At 45.7% G+C, this 25200-nt stretch overlaps 1 protein-coding gene across 5 annotated transcripts in view; it reads left to right on the top strand.

Moving 5' to 3' along the window:
• ARHGAP26 (Rho GTPase activating protein 26) overlaps window positions 1–25200 on the top strand; it is a 414762-nt gene that overhangs the window by 80737 nt on the left and 308825 nt on the right. For all 5 annotated transcript variants that reach the window (XM_070414706.1, XM_070414707.1, XM_070414705.1 and 2 more), the window contains exons 2-3: window positions 22500–22595; window positions 24213–24274. In XM_070414706.1, coding sequence (XP_070270807.1) covers window positions 22500–22595; window positions 24213–24274 — 158 coding nt within the window. The remainder of the gene's footprint in view (window positions 1–22499; window positions 22596–24212; window positions 24275–25200) is intronic.

Below are 25200 nucleotides of genomic sequence, written 5' to 3'. Positions count from 1 at the left end.
TGTGCTGTTTTTGGTTCCACGGCGATTCCATCCCTAACTCCAACTTGATCTGAAAAATGGATTTTTTATGTTCTCTGAGTCACAGATAGTACTTTAAAAGGGGGCAAAGGGGTGGGAATGAAGATCTGTAGTTTTGAAAAATGTTTTGAAAAATGGACAGGATAATTTTCATCTTAGCTAAGGCTAATTCAAGTAGGTTTTCATGGTGAAGTAGGTGTGTACTCTGTCATCTGTCTAGTTTCCTCATCCTTGGCTGTGACAGATTCCCACATGACCCCTCCAAACACACACACACACACACACACACACACACACACACACCCACACCCACAAGACTTCAGAGAAGGTGAAGCAATTCAGCCACCTCTTTTGTCTGTCTCCTCCCAAAGCACTCATATTTGTATTTGACTTATCTTTCAAAAAGATAAATGGCTTTTGGGAAAGTGTATGTGTTCGTTTTCAAATATTACCTGCCGGGTGGTTTTTGAATAGCATGTGCTGAATGGCTGGAGAGACAAAGGAGCTCTCTTCTGGCACAGTTCATCAGGTGCCCTCCTCTCCAGGGCTAACCTACTAACGCTCGCCCTCTTCCTTGCAAATCCTCCTGCCTGCCCCATAGCACCCTCACTCCCAGTGCGGCATTCGATTCTCCTCCCTTTTTAGTGTCGGGTTTTTCTTTGTGAAGTCTTTATTTTCTTTAAAATGGGGGTGGGGGGGAGTGCCAATTCCAACAAAACTTCTCTTTGTACTTCCCTTGCTTATGTACAGCCCTGTGCTGCTGCTGCGTTCACAGCTGGACTGCTTGAAAGAGTATTCCATATTTACTGCCTCGATTGCTTTACCACCAAAAGCCCTGAAGTCTGGTGTCTGCCCATAGTTCTCTTATGAACCTGCCTTCTCAAAGGTCCCGGGACCAATCATTAATTAAACCAGTAATTGTTTTTACGGCCTTCTTTCTTAGACTCTTCTCCTTTGCCTTCGTTGACATTATGCTCTCCTGAGCATGCCTCACTGGCTCACCTTCCTTGTCCTGCAGGTCTTCCCAAGATTCCTGGCCCTCTTTACCTCCTAGACCAGAGGGTCTGTCTCTCTCTGTTGCTAACTATCCAGTCTCTGGCTATAGGCATCACCAATCTAGACATGATGTCCAGCCTTCTCTCCAGCAGCCCCAGTCCCTCTCTTGGTCTCAGTCAGACCGAGGTCCAGAGAGGTGAGGAGACTTACTTGAGTCATAGCAGATTGTTCCCACAGTCTGTATGTTTCTAGAGTCGATTCTGTGTAGGCACACTTTCCCTCTCCAGCCCTGGAAAGATGGTTCACTTTGGCCAGAAAGAAATGAAACTGTACTCTAGCAGTAGAATATGGTTGTCCTCCTCATTCCAGAGCTTGATAACGTAATGATAAGTACTTGTGCTGGGGAGTTCTGTAGGTTTTCTGTGAAGAGGCCGTTAATGCTGTGCAGGGAATTGTTCCTGAGAAAAGAAAGGTTCTTTTTTTTTTTTCATTTTCAATGTCATTTAGTTCTTTTTTTAAATTTTTTATTGCTTAAAGTATAAAAGAAAGGTTCTTGTGAGTGAGGTAAGCAGCAGTAAAGCCTTCCGGGGATGATTTACCAGGTAGGGGCTGGAGGAGGAAGGTCTCAGGTGGGAGTCATCTAGCCTTTGAGGCATTGGGGGGTGTTCACAGGTGTTATCAGTGAGTATTGTGGAGGGGACATGCCAGGCTTCTCTTTACCAGCGTGTCTGCCAGCCCAGGTAAAAGGCTTTCTTGGGAAAGAAAGTCAGCGTGGCAGCATCTGGATTCTTAAAGCCATCCTTGTCTCTCTCATGAAATTCAGAGACTTTGGTTTCTTTATGGAAGCTGTTTTGGAGCAGATTTATTTATTTTATTTTTTCCTAAATGACTCTAATGATAGGATTCATGTGATTAATACAGATGCCTATGGCTTGCAGCCACAGGGATTTTTATCTGCTTCTCACATGCGTTCTTACATGCTGATACATTCTGGCTCCGTGCTGCCTGTGGACTGACTGCCAGCAGTTGGATTGCTTCTACATGATCTGGGGCAGGGTGGCGGGGGTGGAAAGGTTCTTTGATCCAGAGGAGGTCTCTGTGTTACCCTGGACTTGCTGTCATCATTACAACCATGATCTCACCCAGTAAGTTGTGTCTTACTTGTGTCTCAAAAGAGCAACAAAACAAAAGCTTACCAGCTAGAAGCACTGGGTGCCACTCTGCCTGTAGCCAGGGAATCGAGCCGATGTCTTTCCTTGTCCCACTGAAGTACCATGACATTGAGCCCTTCCTTTGGCACAGAGAGATGTCTGAGTCCGTCTCTCTGCTGCTCTGAAACCTTTGACCTCCTTCACTCCTCAAACTTGCCTTTGTCAAGCTCCAGAGCTGGTGGAAGGTACTGAGGGGGCGGGGTCAGAGAATCTGCTCAGCAAAGTTTGGAGGAATCACTTCGACTCTGTAGTGGCTTTCTGGGGATAATTGATGGGCAACTTAGCAGTATGTTGGTGTAGTTTAGAATTTAACATTGCGGGGTCTGTAGCCAGGCTCCTGGGCTTATATTTTGGCTTTATCACTTATTGGTAATTTTCCCATTTGTTCAATGGATTTTTAAGCAATAGTACCTACTTCAGAGGGATTTTGGGAGAAGTGACATAGCACAGGTGCCGCCGATTTGTGAAAGTTTTCTTTTATGCCACTTTGCTTTTATAGAAGAACTACATTAGTACCTGTTTTCGCTGACCCAAAGAAATCTGAAGGGGATTTTCACTTTTACCAAAAAAAAAAAAAAATGGCCAAAAGTTAAATAGTGTTCAGAGTTTCTTTTGCAGCTGCTGTTACAGAGGCAGCGTTCACCTCGGGCAGCGAGAGTGGCTCCGCTGAGCTCCTTACCGGGAACCACACTCAGCATCTCAGCATCAAGCTGCCAGAGCTTTGACCTGTGTCTGTGAGCATCTGTGCTTCATCTCGATTTAGTTTGTGTATCTGTTAGCAAAATGTATCCTAAGATAATTGCTTCTTTGCTTTACCCCATTATGGTTTATGAAAGGCTTCATAGGAACACTCTACTTTCAGACAGCAGGGGGAACCTGTATCTTTAAAGCACTTGGGGGCTGGACACATCGATGGTAAGCTTTCAGCCAATTGTTGTCTATCACGATGGTGAAACTCCTTCCGAGCAGCCCTCACTGTGTGTTCTGAGAGTGCCGCAGGTCCTTCTCACATGTGGACAGTGCCATCTCTTCTACTTGGGGGTGCCTCTGTAGGAAGCGCCAAGCTCTAGGGGGGCTGGGTCACACAGGTTCTTGTTCATAGTATGTTGGAGAAAACAAGAAGACAGTACCTGGCCCATGGTAGGTGTTTAATAAATCTTTGTCGAGTGAATAAATAAAACTGTGAGCAGATCAAGAACAGGACTGTGGCTAGGGTGGTGTGTTTGGTGTAGTTGGGTCATTTTTGTTGGTTTGGGGCTATAGAACATCATTTGGAGATCATGAGAGTGGGTAGTAGCAAATTATTGGGGAATTCCTTTTTTTTAAAACCCTAGCTTAGTTGGCATATAAAAGGCTGCACATGTTAAATTGTACAATTTGATAAATTCTGACATCTCTATACACGTAAGAAGCAATCACTACAATATTAGGGGAATTCTTAATGAGTGTCTCAAAATCTTTTATTTCTATGTGGCTGATAAAGCCACTTCCCCCTTGACTTTGCATGTGGCTGCTCTCTCCCTCCTCAGGTAGGGAGGACAGAAGGGTCTGCTTTCCTCCTGTTCACATCATTTCTTTCTAGACTTCATCCACATTTCTATATTCCTGTCACTGAAATTGTAGATGGTTATAGTGTGTTTGTCTTCACTAGGTTGCAGGTGGGGAGCATAAGGACCATATCAGTTTTGTTCAGGGCTTTATCCTCATCTCCCATCACCCACACAGTCCCCAACACAAAGGAGGTGCTCAGTGGAGAGTTAAGTGGTGAATGAATGATCCTATTGCTAGAATAGATATATGGCACTGTTGGGCCTGAATTAGGAGCAAAGAAAGCCGAGTTATTCCCGGACTCTCAAAGTTATTCTTACCTTCAGCAGAGGGAAATCAAAGGGAAGAAAGAGCCTTGTAGGATCTGAATTACTTCAACTTGGTGACTGATTTGAGACGAAGGAGACCCTGGAAATGCAGGGAATCTAACATGGCACAAGCCAGATGCACAGATGAGGTGTGTGGGACCCTCCTGGGTCATTCTGAGACCCAGCTGTTCCAGGAAAGGTTAAACATGTATGTTGGGGCTCTGTGAGTTTGTGTTTTTATTGAAAACTGATTCTCTCCTACAGGCTGCCATAGAAAGGGTCTTTTCCTGGGTGTGCTGTTAGCAGGACCCCCAGATTCCTTTGTTTCTCTGCAGCTTGTGGTATTCCCCCCACCCACTGCCAGTCATAAATGACAACGAAGTTTTCAGTCAGCTCTGATTCCCTCCAAGAGAAGTCTCTCTTAGGCGCTAAAGGAAGAAGCAAAAACAGCAATTAAAAATGACACAGCCAGGTAATGGTATGTGGCATGCATTTTGGCAAGAGTCAACATTTTAGAACAGTTAATACTCTCCATGGGTTTGGGGGAGGGGAGAGAACAGGCCAAACAGGCTTTTAGAACCCCATTCTAGAAGGAAAGGGGAGGGGTGGGAAATAACAGAGACCATGTCAGTCCTGTACTCCATCATAGCCTGAAGCTAATATGTGTTGGTGAAGCTAATTTCCTACTGAATGTTTGCAGAAGAGGTGGAGACCAGATTTATTTAGAATTATTGTTTCTTTCAGATTCTAGGAGGCAGCTGGTTGGTCTGAGATGAAGTGAGGTGGTTCTAAAGGTACCACTTAAGAGGGCTTTGGCAGCTTTTGCACTTTTAAGCTGTATTTTGTGCATGTTTCATCTCAGGTGTTTTGCTCTCGATATCCATCTATCCTTCCTTCAGTTCGTCATTATTGACTGCCTGAAAAAAATAACACACACACACACACACACACACACACACCATGCACCAGGCACTTTCCCCTCCTTCTTCCCCTTCCCTCCTTTCTTCTTCCCGCCTTCCTTCCACCCATCCTCAATCTATTCATTTTCCACCATCTATCATTATTGATTGCCTATTATGTGCCAGGCAGTGTTCTGCACCCTGGAAACCCAGAATGGGAAATAATTTAGCAGAGGAGACAGGCTCATGAACAAGATTGTCTTACTGTTTTTTAGCTTTGATGTGAGGTTACTAATAACTGACTTATACCTCCACCTAGCCCATTCCTAATGCTATAAAAGCACATGCAGTGTGTGTCTGCTTTTTGCTTATCTCTTCAGTGACTAGTATAGTGGGCACAGAGGTGTTCAATACATAGTGTTTTGAATGAAAGCAGACTAAATGAGTGATCTGTATAGTGTGGGATACCCTTTGACAGGAGCGTAATCACAGCTGTGAGAAGTTGCATGGAAGATAGAATTACTAACATGGCTCCCGTATCTGGGTCAAGTAATGAAGAATGGGGATGTTTGTGCATGCCCTTTGCTTATGCGCTCTGTGACATTTTTGAGCTGCTCCCATGTATGGAGCTGTGGTGAACAGCAGGCTATGATGGAGTACAGGGCTGACATGGTCTCTGCCCTCCCAGAGCTGCCCACATTGAGCAAGTGTGGGAAGTACCCAGAGGGAGAAATCCAGGTGCATGGGCACACAGTGGGGTCAGCCTGGGCCAGCAGTGCCTGTGTTCGAAGCTTGCCTGGAGGGAGCCAGGTGCTGTGGTGGTGGGAGTGGCAGAGGAGGGCCTGTGAGGGCGCTGGTCTGGGAAGGCAGCTGGGGTGGTCCGAGTGTGGAGATCTGCTATCACTGAGGCCAGGGCCAGGCCATTTACAGTAACTGAGGAGCAGACATTTCTTTTTATATTGTTGCAAAATCCCTAGATTTTGGTAGCAATGTGACTTAAAGGCTCAGGCTTCCTAAGAGACTGTTAGCTTCCTGTGACTGCTTTAACAAATGACCACAAACTGGGTGGCTTAAAACAGCAGGAGTTCATTCTTTCAGTGTTCTGGAGGCCAGAAATCTGAAATCAGTGTTTTGACTGGGTCAGGCTCCCTCTGAAGGCTCCAGGGGAGGGATCTTTTCTTTCTTTTTCCCAGCTACTGTGGCTCCTTGGCTTGTAGCTGCCATCTCTCTAATCTCTGCCTCTTCCTTCCCTCTCTGTCTGTTTCCTCCTCTTTTTATAAGTGCACTAGTTCTTAGATTTAGAGCCGTTTCTAATGCAGCATGACAGTATGTTAACTAATTCTATCTGCAAAGACTCTATCTCCAAATAGAGCCCTATTCTGAGGTTCCTGGTGGGTATGAATTTTGGGGACATTATTCAGCTGGCTACAGGAGGGGATGTTGAAATTGGGGGAGCAGTGCTGGGAGCCTTTCTATGTGTGTTCTCATTCTTCAAGGTTTCTGGGTTGACAGGAGGCAGGGAGAATTGGTTGTGGGAAAGGTGGGCCAGTGGTGGTTGGGATGAGAGTCTTGGTGAGGGTTCCTGGGTGCAGGATCCTTCTCAGATGCCTATGGAAGCTGGGAGACTGTGAGAGGTGGCCCTGCTCATGCAGTTCCCAGGCTCACATTCACCCCGTTCTTCCTGAAACTGGGCGAGATGTCAGAGTTTCCTACTGACCGTCCTTGTAGCACCTTGAGATAGGAGGAAGTGTTCATAAGCGTAAACTAGCCAGAATAATTAATGACCCTGGTCAGCTATGGCCTTGGGTTTTTCCATGGTCCCTCTCTTCTCTGGGAATAGTTTCCTGCTGCTTTCTTGGCTGCGTGTTGCCAGGGACTTTCCAGACCTACAGGACATCGCTTTCCTTTTCTTTCTGGTTTCTCTGCTTTCTCAGGTTCAGTGCTAGTAGCTTCTCCCAGTTCTATGGTGCTTACAGAAATCACTCAACAGTTTCTTCCTATAACAGTGGTTCTTGAATACCCAGATTTGCTTTCCAGTTTGAAAATTTTATTCCCAAATCTGATTTACAGAATTTCTGATTCAGTAAGTTGGATGATTTGATTTAGGTGATCTTCAAAAACCAAATCAAGAAACCCTTCCCCAAGGGTATGTGTGTGCGTGTTTCCTCAAGTGATACCTGATGTATTAGACAGATGGCTTCTGCATTTACGTGATGCTAATTGACACAATATATTTCAAACTCTGACCTAGATATGCTGTCTAGACACACAAATGCAAATTCTATCATTTGCCTGTAGGCAAAGTGATAAAATAGAACTAGTGGTACCTTGAAAACCTTAGAGGCGTACTGTTGAATGAGGAAGAGAGTGAGTGGGGGATGTGGGCTTTATGCCCTCAACGCTAAGCCTAGGAAATGGGGTTCCCATGAGTTTGTTGTGTGTGTAAAGAGGAGAATAATGACATAGCTGTTTTGTGACCCAGCTTTCCCTTTCTGTAAAACGGTGTTTGCAGAGTTGTTTCTATCCTGATTGAGCTCTTAGAGAGTCTCATTTGTGTATTCCTTTACTTACTTAAAAACATTATTGGGGCCTACTGTAGGCTAGGACTGCAATGACTGTCCTTTTCTGAATACAACCGAGATGGGTACTCCTGCCTGGTGTTTATAATGTCATCAGGCTGGTAGACATTAAATAGTTAACAAAATCAAGGGAAACGACTGATCATGTGAAGGGATGGGAGGGGAATTCTAGGGAGCTTACCATTGGGAGTGGGTGAGGGATGAGAGGAGGCCACTTCCCTGAAGAAGTGGCCTTTCAGGCTGAGAGTGAAGGGGGAAGGTGCAGTAACTAGGTGGATGGGGCTGGGGGAACACTGTGGGCAGAGGGAACACTACATGCCCAGCTTTGTGGCTGGAGGGGTCCCAGCACATTCCACCATCTGAGTTGGCCAGTGAGGCTGGAGCTCTGAGCGAGGGCGAGGCTGGCAAGGTGTGCAGATGAGGCAGGTTTTGTACACCTTGGTCAGACTTGTTATTTTGAGATGAAAGAGAAGAGTTATAAAATTGGGGAGGATGTAGAAGGGGCAGTGACAAGATCAGCTCTGCTTTCCGAGAAGGTTGTCCTGGGTAGCTGAGTGACAAATGGTCTGGAGGGGAGCTGGGAGGAAGGGAGGAGGTCAGAGGTGGTGCTGGCCTGGTCTCAGTGATGCAGTAGGATTGAGGTCTTTCTCGAGACATTGGCTGAAGGAAAGGAGAAAGGTAACGGGTTTGGACAAGCAATCTCAGGTGTTCCTGTGCCCAGGCCTGGCTACCTAATCTGTGGGGACCCTTGTTCATAAAGCAGAAATAAGTGCTGTTAAAGGTATAAAAGTAAAGCTTTTTCTTTCCTTTCATGATCTCTCTCTTGACTGTGGTGCTTTTCATTTGCTATTTAATGTTGTTTTAAATAAAGACAAATTAAAATGTTAAAGTATTGGTGTGACTTTTACTGTTCCTCTTAATGTTGGGCAATGACAGTTTTAAATATAAGTATAAGATAAACTGACTTATCTGCAGAATCACTGAAATTACACAATTTGCACCACAAAGCTTGTATGCATATTAATTTTGGAATTACTGCATAATTTTGGAACCATGGAAGCACTGCACAGACTAACTTAACTGTTGTATTTTTAAAAAAAATATCTATTTTTATTGATTTCAGAGAGGAAGTGAGAGGGAGAGAGAGTTAGAAACATCAATGATGAGAGAGAATCATTGCTCGGCCGCCTCCTGCACACCCCTCACTACTGGTGATCAAGCCTGAAACCCGGGCATGTGCCCTTGACCAGAATTGAACCCAGGACCCTTCAGCCTTCAGGCTGACGCTCTATCCATGAGCTAAACCAGCTAGGGCTCTACTGTTTTTATTTCACTTGGTTTGCGCACATTATACCAACATTCTGTCTTTGACTTTCAGGCCTTAATGGGGAAGGTCTGAAAGGATGAGGGACTGTGGGTTACTTGATCTTTATCAGTGATTCTGTGTCTTCATGGTCAGCATAAGCTGTTGGCTTATCCAGAGAAATAACATGAGTAGAAAAGGCTATGGCAGGGTTCCTTGGCCCTTTGTGTTTCTTAACACGAAATTGCCTTCCTTTTCTTTTGTGTTTGGCTAGTTCTGGTTCAAATGGAAAGTGTGGCCTCTCAGGGCCGTCAGTGTTTGCCCTACTGTAGACATAACACGCTTACATTGCACTCACTTTAGTCTGTTCAGTGCCCACACATTGTGGGTCCTCTAGAGTCCTGTGTTCACGAGACATTCAAACACCATATGTACATGGGCCCATAAGGCACCCTGGCGGGCACACATACACCCATGTTGGAGGTCTCCTCTGCTCACATGCATGCTCCCCTGTCCCACCCTGTCACTTACAAAACACAAGTTCAAAGATAAAGTTTTAAAGGATTTCAAGATAGTGACAGGTTAGCATTAAACCAAGCAGGCTCTTCTGAGCATGGGTCCCTGTGCTACTGTACAGGTTGCACGCCCAGGAAGCTGCCTGCCTGTGCCTCAGTACTCCCTGTCTCTCAGCGGCCCTGGGGGCCTGTCCTGTATTTACTTGAGTCTGTGTCAGGTTCACCATTTGCAGGCTCAGAGAAAAACTGGGCAGAGCCTATATTGGCAGCACCCCCCGCACCGCCTGTGGTTCAGGAGTGCTTGGCTCCCCAGGTGTGAAGGAGCTGCCACTCCTTTGGGAAGCCTGATGGTTTCTAGGCAGTCAGCATCAGCACCATTCATCAGCTCCAAGTGCCTGAGCAGAGTCTGTACAAATCAGGCTCTAAACCAGTGGTTCTCAACCTTGGCTGCACATTAGAATCACCTGGGAATCTTTTTTAAAATCCTGATTTCTGGGCCTTATCCTCCGGAAATTCTGTTTCTTTGTTACTCATGGTGTGGCCCCACCCCATAACAAAGAAACAGAATTTCCGGAGGATGAGGCCCAGAAATCAGGATTTTAAAAAGATTCCCAGGTGATTCTAATGTGTAGCCAAGGTTGAGAACCACTGCCCTAAACAGAGCTGCCTCTCCAGTTGATTGTGCAGGCTCCAGAATACGAGATGTGACTGAGAACATTTTTGGAAAAAGGCTCCGGGTTCTGAATTTGTGAGTTTTCAATTGAATTGTGGTGTTTCCTCCTCCCACCTCTACTGTCACCTAGATTTCTTTCACTCCGAGCGTTAATTGCCTGCTTCAGGAGCATTTGTAAACCTGTCAGGAATGAGAGGTTCCGGCTTGTTCCTGGAGAGGTTCCATTATTGTGACCTGGTACTGGATGTTCTGAAGGTCCAGATGAGAGCAGTTCTCAGACTTCAGCATGCGTTCATCTACTTCAGGTGGCTGGCAGGGGGTTTGGGGGCGTGGGGGGAGTGGGGGCCCTGGCGGGGGCCTTCCTTGGGAGAGTCTGTCAAAGTAGTCTTCAACCGTATTTTGAGAAACACTAATCTTCAGCCTCTGAAGTTCTGTAATGGTGTGGAGTGAGGGGGTACTCTGAGAACTAGTTGAAACATGATTCCTTATTTGATTGGTGGCCAGACCTGGGGAGGAGACAGTGTTGGGTAAGAGGCCTTCCGGCTGGGAATCTGTGGGGACGAAGAATTTTGCCCACCTGGACCTCCCTGCTTGGTCCCACTGGCACAGCCTCCCTTGAGGTGCAGCAGGGAACTGGCTCATTACACAGGGGATAAAAGAAAGTGAACTAACCTGGCTTTTGTGGCTCTGTTGATTGTCGACCCGTGCACCAAGAGGTCACTGGTTAGATTCCTGGTCAGGGCACATGCCCGGGTTGCAGGCTCTATCCCCAGTAGGATGTGTGCAGGAGACAGCCGATTGGTGTTTCTCTCTCTTGCTCCCTCTCCCTTCCTCTCTCAAATCAATAAAAGCATATTAAAACGAAAAAGAAAGTGAAATGAATTTCTGAGAATGTATGAGGTGTGGCTGTGCTCAAAATTGCTAGGCACTTTTTTTTTTCTTCAGGAGATGTTAATTTAATCCAGGGATAGCTGGGTGGGTTTTCCTTTTTTAATTGAACTTAGGCTGGTGCTGAGGAGCAAGCTTCCTTGCTTCCTCTGCTTTCAGAGGGGAGGAGGGTCTGAGCGATGCCCAGGGACTAGGCTGATTCCATTTAGATCATAATAATGGTGGGAGGTCCGCAGGGTGGAGAGGCCCTTAAAGTGGGCAGGAGGAGGCCCAGTGGCTTGGCTGTCCTCATCTTTGCACAGAAATAAATGAGCATGATGTTCACTTTATTATGTTATTGGGTATAACTGTATATTAACATTAACACCCATTGTTTATTGGCTGCTTGCTTGCAGCCAGGTCCTGTGCTAAGCACTTCCAGGCGTCATCTTTTTTCTCACAGAAATCCCTGGAGGCAGGTGCCTTTTTTTCCCTCCATTTCATGCAGGTGAAAATGAGTACAGGGACCTTGTAGGTGGCTGAGGTGGGATTCTGAGCCCTGTGCGTTCCAAAAGCCCCAGCACTTGCCCAAGATTCTAGGCTTATTTGCCTGGTGGAAGGCCACTAATTTATTCCCCAGGCCTTGTCTTGCCTGACACCCTCAAATTTATCTTTGTTGATAAAAACAACTGCTGGAGGGGTATCTGATTTTGTGTATTATCTCCAGCTTCTGCTGTCTGTGACTTTCTGAGTTAATAACAGTTGAATGCAAATTAAGCCCAGATTCCTTGGTTTTCTTTTTCTTTTCTTTTCTTCCCTTTCCTTTTCTTTCCTTTTCTTTCCTTTTCTTTTCTTTTCTTTTCTTTTCTTTTCTTTTCTTTTCTTTTCTTTTCTTTTCTTTCCTTTTCTTTTCTTTTCTTTTCTTTTCTTTTCTTTTCTTTCCTTCCTTTCTTTCCTTTGCTAGGAAAAATTCAGGGGTAACAGAGAGGTGGCAGGTCTTGTTTTCCCTTTTTCTGCTTTTCAAGTGCTGTTCTTGTTTGTCCAAACTTGTTTAGAGCAAACATGATTGTGAGGTGGGAGGAGGCAGGCCTGAGGGTGTGTTACAGATGCAGAGTTTTTCTTTCACAAATCCAACTCTAAACTTTCTTTCACAATTCACTACTGTGAAGACCTGGGGACAGAAAGTTCTGCACCTGGGGAAGACCTGTTGAGACCAACCCTAACTTACTGTCCTTCCTCTGTTTCATTTAAAAGCATTACAGTTATTTTGGTAAATCTCCCCGAACTCTTTTCCGAAGTAGCATTATTTGCTGTCCCTTCATTGCATGGAGAAAGGCACAGAAAGAGGAAGAAGTGGCAGTTGCTTAAACACTCCCTGGAAGAAGTGGTGGCACTCAGATCTATTAAAGCACACTCTGGGTTTCTGTCTGGTGCAGGGTCCCTGTCCTTGTGTACCTGGGACAGGCAGGGCTGCCCTGCTCCAGTTCCTTATCCACTCAGTGTTCCTGGCTCCCTGTCCCTTCTTCACTTTATTGGCCTGGCCTTTCTTTTGCTTACAAACCTTTTCTAAGAAGGTCTGGCTTTCACTCTTAAGTTTACCACCATAAATTCTGAGGTGGTACACGTCACCCTCTTAATCTAATTGAGCCAGCACATCCTTGTGAAGACATCATTTTATTTGGGGGTATTAGTTGCTATGGTTATTTGCTGAGACTAACAGAGTCTGTGTTCTCTCAATTAGATTTTTGGAAACTGCTCTCTGAGAATGACAGAGGTGTGTCTCCCATAGGAATATCCAGTATATAGCCTCATCATTGCAAAAAAAAAAAAAAAAAAAAAGAGAGAGAGAGAGACACACAGAGAAGATATTTTGGGTGGAATTTTAGAGCTAGAAGGACCTTAAAGATGAAGTGGTTCAGCCTCCTGGTTTTCAAATGAGTCTCTAAGGCTGAACTTTCTGAAGTTTGGTAAGAACTTGTTAAGAAATTTTCCCTAGGTTCACATCCATAGTTGATGGGTGAGCAAGGACATAGCCTGTTTCTGGTTTTTATTCTATGTTCTATTCCTTCTGCAACAGAAGTCCTCTCAAGGAATCCATTCCTCCAATAGGCACTGTGCTGGAAGGATAAAGACACCATGACCTCCTGTCCATCAGGGTCTTGGGTGTGAATCCTAACCCTTGCCTTGATGAGTGTGGGTGCCTGGACCAGCAGCACTGACATCACCTGGAAACTTGTTAGAAATGCAGAAGCGCTGGCTTCCAGGACTACCAATTAGAATAAGCATTTTGATAAGGTCCTTGGGTGATGGGGTGCACATTAAAATTTGAGGAGCTCTGCTCTGAGAAGGTAGGACATTCCAGAAGCAAAAGCCAAGTCTTGAGGGCCAAGCCAGGGTTAATCACCTCTCCCCGCATCTGCTCCTCTGCTTGGTGTTGGGCTTGATAGTGATGCTGTGTGGTGCTGACCGAGAGGACTGCTCACCATTCTCAGCCTGCGCTCTGTCTAGCACAGCCCCCTTCTCATCTTCCCAGCCCTCCTCTGACCCACTCTCCCTGCAGAACCTTTGGTCTGACTTGTGTGGTCTCCTCTTAATGCTCCCATCCTCCAACTTTTCTCCTTAAAATGTGCCTATTTTAGGGGCAAAGAACAAATACCACCTTCTCAGGAAAGTAGGCAGTTCAGGCCTCCGAACCCTGTAAATCCCATTTATCTTGGATGTCACTTAGCATGCTCATTCTTGTATCAGTTTCATCCAGGGCTGGCCGCCTTCCCCAGGAAATGGACAAAAAGGATTTGATGATACCATTCTTTCCCCAGGCATTTAAAAGGCACCACTTGAGTTTAATAAACTTCTCAAGAGGAAACCCATACTGCTTTGTGTTGTAGTTCAGTTAAAAAGTAGTGTTATTTAGTTCAGGGTTTTTGTCTTTCCTTTTATCTGCAAGGGGTGAAAGGAAGTTTGAAAATCTGTAGATGAATTAGGGTTTTCTAAGCATCTGAGGAAAACCCTTAAGGACACAAATGTGTTCACTAGAATGAGGTTATTTGAGTAGTTTGGTGAGTCAAAGAGGTAAAAATTCCTAATTTTTATGCTAATTAAGACTCTCCTTTTGTTGATTCTCTTCCATCTGCAAGTAAACCTTCACTCTGCCTGTGCTTGTGGGAAGGAAGAAAAATCAGTGCCTAAGGGCCACCCTATGCTCTGGTCTTTCATTAACAGGCATCCCCCCTTTTTAATTCTCACGACAATCTTGTGAGGTGTATTATCCTCAGTTACAGGAACGCTCGGAAAGGTTGAATATTTTGTCCAAAGCCTACAGCTAGTAATTGGCAGATCCAGACTTTGAAACCAGGTTTGCAGAGTTCATGCACTTAATACTCCTGAATTGCCCTTAACTGGCTCTGTGCGTGTGGACTTAACCAGCCTGGAAATACCCTTTCTTTTCACTTCTTCACTTGCCTAGACCCTCTCAAAATGGGTTTCTTTGTTTTTACCAAGCAACTCACCATTGTTTTCTCTGAGGGAGTTTTTCCTGCACTGACCTGCTGTCTCACAAGGTCCTGGGGCATCATGCGAATGTGGATGTTCTGGATACAGTGACACAGTTCTCTCTGTGTCCCCGTTCTGCTTTGTGCCAGGGCTGAGGATTCAATTTTGGGGCTTGGCTCTTTAGGGCTTGGGTTTTTGTCATAGATCTGATGCTGACTAAAGCACTTAACATAGGGCCATTGATTATTAAATGTTTATTAAGCACCTACTATGTGACATAAGCTTAAGTTAGTCCTTATTTTCTTCATCAAGTGCCATCACTTAAACTCTCAATGTTGTTATGAGGAAGAGTTAACTAGCACTTTGGAAATACAAATGTCTTTGTATACATCATTTGTACATATTTATGTATATATAGTGATGATGCTACTGATCACTCTTAATTGGACATGAACTTGGAGTTTTCAGTAGGGAACAGAGTTTCTTTGAATCCCTCATACTCTCCTTGTCTCCTGCTCGACTAGTGGACTGTTTACCCATGTCCAGATTGAGAGGTGTCATTTGATCCTTTCTCAGGGAGCAAGCCCTTGGCATGTGGCTGCATGATCTTGCAGTGAAGTGGGATGGGAAGTCAGAGTAGAAGTCCCAAACCAAGTTTGGAGCCAGCTCTTTAGTGAAAAGCTTAATCAGCATTCAAGTTGATCTAGTCTCTCCTCTGTATAAAAATCTGGTTCCCATTTCCTTAGGGATGAAGTCCAAATCCTTTTGTGTGGCACTTAAGTCCTACCATAGTTTGATTCTAATCTCTCTTCCCAGTCTTGCCTCCTGTCCATCAAGCTTAATTTCCGTCCGTTTCTAGGAGGTCCTCTGCTTTGGCATTTCTTTGCTTTCTATTCTTACTTCTAGAATACCTCCCCAGGCCCATCTCCCTTGCCCTGCACCTCCTCCCATTTCTACATATCCACTAGTTCTGAACTCTTAAGGCTCAGTTCCAATGCCACTCCCTATTCTTTTTTTCTAGGAGGCCTCCTCCACTGGCTTCAGCTGGAATAGTATCCTGCTTTCACTTCTGTAGCTATTTTTTTCTATTCTCTGATTGCCTTAGCACGCTCTACCTTAATTTATAAATTCACATACACAGATTAGGCCCTTCTAAATTGTATCTTTCTCAAGGATATGCAATCTATGCATGCCATTTTAAAAAATTTCTTTGAGTACATTGATACCAGATTCTCAAATATTTGAGTAAATTAGGCAATATAGTATAGTAGTTAAGACCTGTGGAGTCAGAGGGACCAGGTTTCTTATACTACCACTCATTATCTATGTGACTGTGACAGGTTCTTTCACCTCTCTGAGTCTGTTTCCCCCTTGGAAAAATGGGAGTAGTAATATATACTCAGTAGGATGGTGGTGGGGATGAAATGGTTTAAAATACTTAGTAGGGACATGTTACATAGTAAGCGCCCGATAAATTAATGCATAATATATTTTGGATATATATTCAGGTGGGTTTGTGTTTCCTATATTATTCTTGAAGGGGTTTTCTATGGAAATAGAATTGGAAACCTCTCATCTGGAAAAAGGCGACACACTTTTCTTTGTTCTACGTGATTTTGCTTTTAAAGTAAACTCTAAAAAAAATTTCATTAGCTGAACTGCTGTGGTTGGAAAACAAATTCTCCAGAGTCAGTGCTGGCTGTGGCCTCATTTAGGAAATAACAGTTTTAGGGAAATTGACTCAGAAAAAGCATGCAGATGTAGAGTCAGAATGTATACTATATAGCATGCTATGGTTGATAAGGGAGGTGGGCATACCATCCTATGCTGAGAAGAGAGGGTTTCTGAGTCTGCTACAGCCAGATTTCAAATAATGTGAGAGACATGCTGGTGATGACTTCATCCCTCCAGCCAGCCCTTCCTTTCCATGTCTCAGGATTGAATGGATGAGATAAACAAAGGACCTCTGAATGTATTCAGGCAATTCTTCCCTCATGGGTCCCTCCCTCGATTGTTGATTGAACACCCACTGGAAATTCATCCTCTCCGGTGGATGTCCTTAACAACTGGACAGGATCTGTCCCCAGCACTGCATTTGAGGCTGGCCCTATCATTTCTCCTTGAGTCTTAGCACACCTCTCTGATACAGTTGATCACCACCTAGTGGCCATAGGTGAGACCATGCGTCACAGAAACTCAGTGAAAGCCATGGGGGAATTTTGTTCTATTGTAAGATTTGAACGTGGTGTGTTTCTTATTTGCTTATATAATGCAGGGGTTCATGCTGTAGGGTGGCATTTAGCAAGGGACTGTCACTTGCTTTCGTTACAGTTAAGCAGTGGAACTAGGTTTAAAATGCCATATGCAGACTTGGGGAAATGGTGAGTAAGGGGAATGCCTCTTCCCAAACACAGTTTCTGCTAGGCTGTGTTCTCAGCTTGCCCAGATATAGGGAAAGAGAACAGGAAGGTTCTCTGGGAACTCTCCCTTCATCTGGAGACATGCTGGGGCCGAAAGGGGATACGTGGTTGTGCCAGAGCGTTGCCGTTTTTGTTGCTCATTTCTCCTGGTCCCTTGGTGTAGAGAAAGTTTTGCTTTCTGTGCTTGCTGGTGGCTCGCCCTGCAGCTTTGTGGGAACCTTCCTCAATAGACAGAGCCAGGGGAGGTGATTTTATGTTAACAGCAAGCACATACCTACATATACTAGCTCCCACCAGACCTACATAAGTTGGAAAGTTTCTCCTAATTTACCTAATCTGCTTTTTTTCACTTGTCAAGCAGAGAATCACCTTTGATGAGTGTAATGAATTAGTGGAATGCCACCTTCCCCCCTCCCTTTGTTCTTTCTGTGACACCTGTTCTCTGAAGGCCGTGTGCCTGGTTCTGAGAATACACTGGTGAGCATGAAGAGACATGTTCCTCCCTCTTATGGAACTTACTAGTTGGGGAGATATTAATCAAAGAAATACCCAAACAATATGAAATTGCTACGAAAAAGAGTTGCATAGGACTCAGGATGTGAAAATAGAATAGAGTTTGGACTGGTTAGAGAAATCAGGGAGGGCTTCTTGGAGAAAGGAACTTTTATGCTGAGGTAGGGATAGGGCACATCCCAGGAACTGGCAGAGGCCAGGGTTTCTGGAGCTCAGAAGGGAAGTGGGGACCTAAACTCTGCAGGGCCTCTCTGGCCTTGGGAGGGACTTTGTTCATTGTTCTTAGAGCTCTGGGAAGCCATCGCAGGGTTTGCTGCTGGAGCTGACATGAGTAGGTGGAATACTGACTGGAGGGACAAAGTGGATGTGGGGAGACCAGAGACGAGGCAGTTGCAGTATCCAGGCAGGCATGGGTATTTGGTTTAGGGGTTGCTGACCGTGTTGGAGATGAGTGAGCAGAATGGAGATGCATAGGAGGCAGACTTGGGAAGGACTGTTCTGTGAAGGGCGATAGGTGCGTGTCTGACTCTGACTTGTGTGGCAGGACTGGGGGCACAGGAAGAGGTCCTGAGTTGGCTCCTTTGGGAGAGGGTAGGGGAAGAGATATAATTTGTTTTTTAGCATGTTGAGTTTTACCTGGGAATGGGGTTGTGGGATAAAGCTGTAGTCTCTTGGCGGCTAGTGTCCACCTCTTAGCTCCCACCATGGGAATCCCCTTTCCTCTGGGGAATCTCAGACCCTCCACTTGTAAGCCAGCCTGTATTGCTACGCCTGGTCAGATCAGTGTACCAGGTTTTGAGGGCCACTTTGTCCATCCCTGTCCTAGGCACTCACATATTATGCCACGAGACTACTCATGGGTAGTTCCAGAATCATTTTTCATGCAAGATGATGAGGCACAGAGGCTCTGGTACGTGTAATTAGCCTTCAGAGAAGAGAGAGGTGAGCCTGGGGACTTGAGGATCCTTGTGCTGTAAGCAGCCGAGATGCCATCCTTGTTGCAAATACTTACCTTGACAGTTGGTCTTTATTAACTAATTAGTTTCTAAGACCAGAAAGATGTGACAGAGTAGCAAATATTTTTAAGGGTAGTTGTAGACAATTTTGGTAACTTTGGAGGTCAGGGAAAGGTATTAGATACAATGAAAATAAATATAGTTGTAAGGTTACCTTGAGTCGGTCATTATGTGGGTGTCCATATGCATGTATGTTTGTGTGTATGTTAAGTTGTGCAAAAACAGGAAATGGCTCAACTTGTATTATTGGTAAAACTTGTGTAAATTAAGGACAAGAAGGAAGTGGCTTGACTTGTAGTTCAGTAGTACAACTTGTATAAATTAAGGTAGATTCTAACTTTTTAAAAATTGTAATAAACCTTGTCTTTCTGTTAAAAACAAAAAGATTATTCTTGGCTTAAATTCTCTTAAGCTCTGTGCAGATCAGTGTCTGCTGTGGTAGGGCATGGATGGCACCTCCAGGAAGGGAAGGGCGCTCTCCTCTGGTCCCCTGGGGAGCAGACAGCTTTGGGAGCAGCCTCTCAAGGCCAGGCTTCTAGCTGCTTCCATGTCCTTACCCACCTGGTCTCCTCACTCAGAGGCAGAGACTACTTACTCTGTAAAGCAGATACTTGTCCTCCCCAGAGGCTGCCAGACATGTCTTCTCTCCACTCTGGCCAGTATTCTGCCTTCTAGCAACAGTAAATATTATTGCTCTGCTTGGCTCTTAGCTGTGTCCTGCACTGCCTGAACACGAAACAGAGGGGTTATATGAGCAGGGTGCCACGAAACTTGGCCTGCACCCAGCACCAACGCCAGCCTCCCCTTCTCCCCTCCTCTTACTGGAATGTGCATGTTGGATTCCTGAGTGCATCAGAGGGAAGGCTCCAGAAATAGGTCTCTGTGCAGCTGCATATCCAAGGTGATCACTCCATAGGATGCAACCAAGCCTTTTGGGTTGAAGTAGACAAGAAGCACTGCCTTTTTAATGTCTTCTTCATTGTCCCAAGTAACAGAGAAGGGGTTTATCTTTTAAATTCTTAAAAAAAAACTTAAATTTTTTTTAATGATTTTAGAGAGAGAAAAAGTAAGGGGTGGGGAGAGAGAGAGAGAGAGAGAGAGAGACAGACATCGATAACTTTGGTGTATAATTACAGCTAGTGATGATTACCTTCCCTGGTTCCTGTTATTGGAGGATTCATATATCAGGGAAGAAAAGCCCAGCCTTGCCTAGAACTCAAGCTTACAGAACAGAGTGCTTGTACAATGTGTCTCACTGGATCTCCTGACAGCTGGTGGGTAAGGTAGGGCTGACAACTGTCAGATGAAATGATTGAGACTTTAGGAGTAATCCTGGGTTAGTTACTTATCTGGTGAATGATGTAGCTGAAACCTGAACCCAGGAGCCAGTGGAGGTTGGGGTGAGGGCTAGGGGTCGGGGAAGGGATTGTTCGGCATATAATCAGAATCCCGTGATGTGCAAGCAGAGAAGGGAGGTCCTCCAAAGCAAGCTTGAGATGCTGTCCCAGAGACAGGGGAGCAGATGCCATACAAGCAAAACAACAGGTGCCCACTGCACCTTTAAAAAAGACTCCTCTCTGAGGCGTGAGTCATTCAAGCCCATGGTGAGTTCCCTTTCGGTTTCCAATAATTGGGATTTTCATTCTACCCAGCTGTCCTCACTGGCCTACAGCCCAGTATTGACTCCATACCAGTACTCATTACCTAATCTTCCATCAGGGGGACCGGCCTCTTTATCAGCTTTGTGGGGCCCACGTTGTTCTCAGGTTTGTGCTGTGGTGGGGCGTGCTGTGTGCCTGGGACAATGAAATCAGGTTACCTTCTGGTCATAAGCTAACAGGCCCTGCTCCTGGTCCTCCTGTGAATGGCCCCACAAAGGCCCGGTTGTGCAGAACGAGCCGCTCCTTGATCCTCATTGGCAGCTGCCCCTGGCAGCCCCGCTTTTCAGGTGCGTGCTGGGAGCTTTCCCCAGCGTGGCTTGCATTTCGCTTTATTTCCACTTTGTTGAGAAGATGGTCCAGCTTGAGTCTTTCTTGCCCTACTGGGGGGAGGCACAGGAGGATTTTTACTGTGAGTTCTGATCGGGAGGACATTTTGACTAAAACGACACGGAGCACAGCCGTGCCCACATTCCACCTTGGGCCTCTTGGAGGGCTTTGTCTTCCACTCTGAAAGGTTGTAATTCCCTTTTCTCATCCTGCCTGCCTTCCTTCGCACAGGGTTCTGACTCTCAGCTGCATCTGTGTCTTTCTTGCCAGGGAGTGATTTATGTTCTTGGGGATCTCCTCAGCCTGGGTTGGCCAGTTTTAAGAGATGCCTGACTCTCCTGCCAGCATCTTGAGACTTTTTGCCAAAGGACCATTCCATTAAAGTGACTGAACCAAGGAGAGATGGGAGACTGTTGGCTGTTGTCTCCCTGTTCTCCCTCTCCACTCCGAGTGCCGTTCTCGCTGGTGTAGAGCAGAGGTCCTTGCAGGAGCCACAGCGAGCTTGGGACCTGTGCCATCTGAGCCACCGAGAGGGCTGGCTCGGAGCAGGAGCCGCTAGTATCCAATGTGGTGCCCTGAGCCCCATACCCGAGAGTGGGATGGTCCAGCCTGGCTCTCCCACTGGCAGCCATTGTTTGGAGTGAACACTCAGATTGACGAACTGAACATTGGGGGTTGGATTTGTATACAGCCCCCCCCTCCTCACCCCCCCATATTAAACAGCACAATCAGAGCACTGCCATGTATGTTGGAGAGGAAACAAGCAAAATCAAAAGATGGGAAAAACCTAACCACCAACCTCAAGGGCCAAATCTGGGAACTAAAAAAGAGAAGTGCTGAGGAACATGGGTGCTTTTATTTCAGTAGGTTTTGTTGATATGTGAAGCCAGAATTCCCCACCCCCCAACCCCAATATCTTATTAAAGCCAGGCCTTGTTGCCAGTTATGCCTCATATTTCCCTCCTCTGGGAATTCGAACATAATGCCATTTCCCCTTCAATGAGGGGAACATGGACCAGGGTAATTTGAGTGATTAGCCTAATCTGCAGGAAGGCTGCACGTGGAATTAAGTTAAGCACATTTGTATTGAGCAGCCGTGGCTGTCAGGCCACTGAAAAGTACCTTGGTGGTTTTATGCCATTAGCAGAAGTTGAGGGTTCATAGAAGGATCATTGGCTTTTATTAATGACTTAAATGAAAGCTTATTGTTTACGTTTGACAAGGGCCTCTGAGAGCTTTCTTTATAGATACCACGTGTGGGGTTATACCATGTATGGGGTTACTCCAACCCCAAACATTGCCAGGTCTTTGTTCTCATGGCAGTATGGGGGTGTGGTGACCCAGGGAAATGGTTCGGGCAGACATTTGTCAGGCTGGCCGGCCTCTCTGCTCGAGCGGGCTGTGAGAACTCAGGCCTCACCTGTACTGGAGTTGGAAGAGGAAGTCCAGGTCCTCCTGTGCCATGGGGACAGGGCAGCTCCCAACACTTTCTCCCAGCAGTTTGTGGTATGAGTTGGACTAGTGCAGTGGTTGGCAAACTGCAGCTCGCGAGCCACATGTGGCTCTTTGGCCCCTTGAGTGTGGCTCTTCCACAAAATACCAACTTCTGCGCATGGGCCACGAAGTTTCAATCGCACTGTACGTACGCGCCTGCACGTGGTATTTTGTGGAAGAGCCACACTCAAGGGGCCAAAGAGCCACATGTGGCTCGCGAGCCGCAGTTTGCTGACCGCTGGACTAGGGGAAGGTGTTGTTGCATCTGGCATGGGGGCAGCTTCACTGACCACGTGGAGGGTGAGTCACTGAGCCGACCTGCAGGGCTGTAGATGCTAAAGCCACACCTCCTCCCCGACCTCCTAGGCAAGTGGATACCCCCTGTGTCAAATGGAGAAGGAGGACTTGCTGTATAGCTGGAGGAATTAGAAATAGGGCCAAGATTGTTAAAGCAAATGCAACAAACATACTAACTTCTAAAGGAAATCAGCATGTTATGTTATAAACAAATGTTTACTATTTTGAATTTATGTTCTTTTGTGCTTTGAAACGGACTCAGGAAGAAATCTGCTAGTTGCTATAGTACTGGAAGGACTAAAAAGTGCAGCAAATAAGAAAACCAGTTCATTTCAGTAATTCATTTCTTTTTTTCTTACTAGATTTGTCTTCAGCGAAGAGGAAATTTGCAGATTCCTTAAATGAATTTAAATTTCAGTGCATAGGAGATGCAGAAACAGATGATGAAATGTGTATAGGTAAGTCATAACTGTGCTGTTTATCACAACTTCCATTGTCCTTGCTGAGCCTTTTTCTGGGGATAAGAAGAGTCTAAGTGTCATAAATTACAATTACAGCGGAGAGGGTAGAGTTGAGCGAATATCAGGAATTGGGGCTATTCTGGGCTTCTCAGAGTTCTGGGGTTGCCTCTCTCACCTTCCGCCTGCAGGAGAAAGCTTGAAGGTTTGTAGTGGGGCTCTCCTCTCCCCTCCCTTTAGTGTTCTGCTTCTGGCTGCTCTTGTGCCGTTCTTCCCCACAGCCACAGTGCTAAGAACTTTGAGCAAAAGCAGAACGCAGGTGGATGAGGGAAGAATTAGATCAGAGGTTTCAAATGCCAGCTCATGGGTTGAGATCAGAATGCAGCCATGTTTTCTTTGGCACTCACTTATTTAATTGAATTACCATATAGATTGAATTTATCCTGAAGTTTCCATTCTCCAGCTTCTTTGAACATTGGAGAATCGGATCATCTGGCCCCACATTCTGGCCCCACATTCTGCCTGGCTACAGTCGGCTGGAGCTATGTAGCTGCTGTTGTCTTCAAATGGGGAGAGGTGCTCAGTGTGTAGCTCACAATGCTCCCCACCTCTCCCTTTTGTTTCTCTAACAAGAGGCTGATGAGGTGATAAATGGGATTACCATTTATCACCTCACTGTGCTGCTTCACTCTTCACCATCACCTGTCTGCCTTTTGTAGGCAACGCTGGGCACTGAGGATTTGCAATGCCAGGACACCTTTCTTTGCCAGGGCCTAGTCATTGCTCTTTATTCTTCTTACATTGGGCATGTTGGTTGACTCCATGAAGTGAGCAAGAATTGAGAATGTTATATTGAATTAATTCAGTCATCAAATACTGAGTTCCTGTTGCCTTGCAGTGTACCAGGATCTGGGGATGAGCACAGGCAGTTGGGAGACATCTGAGAGCAGCGAAAATCCATCATTGTTGTAAATCCTGAATACATGGATGCCTTTCCCAACATTATACAGATGTTCCACATATCCTCAGGGCTATTGCACTTAATGCCTGTTGCCTTTGGGAATAATTGTAGCACAAGAGATTCTCCCCCTCTGACCAGCATGCTGCAAGCTGTGTATTGCATTTATAAGTGGCTTGGGGATGCAGGAGGAACCCATGGAGAAGCCAGGGATGTGGCTTCCAGTGCCAGCAGCACTGTTTGTTTAGTTCTAGTGCCAAAGAAAAGGTTGTGTTCTGACGCAGGCCCACAACAAAGGTTAAGGAGGTCGAATCCTGGGCAGGAAATCCTTCAACTCTTAAGCGGAACTCTGCCCCTTCTAGCCCGGGGTCTGGGAGCCAGCCAGCATCTCATCAGTTCTGGGTACTCTCAGGAACTGGCCAGTCTTTTCCTTGAAGGAAATCCTTCCCTAGCTGAAGTGCCAGGTGGAATTAACATGCGTTTCTGGGTCATCCTTGATGGTTAATGATGAAAAGATGAGGGGAGCCTTGGGAAACAATTGACTTTAGGCTCCTGCTTGTGCCAAGGGAGTTCGGTCCATAACATGATAGCTGTATCTGGAAAGGCTCCCGAAGGTCCGTTAGTCAACTTCCATCTCATGGCCCCTTTCTCTTTTCCAGCAAGGTCTTTGCAGGAGTTTGCCAGTGTTCTCAGGAATCTTGAAGATGAACGGATACGGATGGTGAGTACTGCTGGGCTACTCTTGGTTCCAGATAGTGTGGTCACATGTAGGGAGCACAGGATTTGTTATCAGAAGAACTGGGCTTGGGTTCAGGCTCTTCTCCTTGCGTGCTTTGAGATCTTGAGCAAGCCTTATCTTCTCATCTTTGCAGGGTTTGAAGCCTTCTCTAAAACATAGGATATATGTACTTGAATAACTTGAGAATGACTTCCTTGCCCTTCTAAAAATTCACTGTAATGTGTATATATGAGGTATATGACTTCTGGGTGTATCTTTACAATGATTTAACTCTTTGGGGACTTAGATTTTTCTATTGGCAGAGTGGGAATGAAGGTGCCCCACTCTGCAACTCCCCGTACCCCCTTATTAAATTTATCCAAGAGGTCTTGGAGGGCAGGGTCACTCCTTCACTTCTAATTCTGAAGCTCCTAACAGTGCCTGTCGTGTAGAAGGCACCCAGTAAACGGGAACTTAGAAGTGATGGTAGCTCTAAAAAGTTCTTCAAAGAGAGGCACTGTGAAGTTCAAGGACCAAAGGCTGACCTTCAGGTTCTTAAGAGATCTCTTTTGCATAAGAATTTATTCTGATGTGGTTCAGCATTAACAGGTGAGGGATTCCATATCCACAGGATACCATATCCCTAAGATATCAGTTCTGAGGCCTGGTTTGAAACCCTTGCTGGCTGCATGTTGATTTGTCCTCACTCAGGAGGGCTCCAGAGGCTGGGGGAAGAGTCCATTAATGAACAATTTTTTTCTCTTCCCATGCTAACAACTGAAATGGTTTGACACTAAATTTCCTGTCTTGGTCAGCTTGGGCTGCCAAAATACCATAGACTGGGTTGCTTAAACAACAAAGATTTATTTCTCACAGTTCTGGAGAATGGGAAATCCAAGATCAAGGGGCTGACTGCTGTGGTTCTGGGT

The sequence above is a fragment of the Myotis yumanensis genome, unplaced genomic scaffold (assembly GCF_028538775.1).
Source record: "Myotis yumanensis isolate MYYU_CA2020_CCGP unplaced genomic scaffold, mMyoYum1.0.hap1 SCAF_5, whole genome shotgun sequence".
NCBI classification, from domain to species: Eukaryota; Metazoa; Chordata; class Mammalia; order Chiroptera; family Vespertilionidae; genus Myotis; species Myotis yumanensis.
Note: the sequence above shows the minus strand (reverse complement) of the source record. Positions and strands in the feature narration are given on the sequence as shown.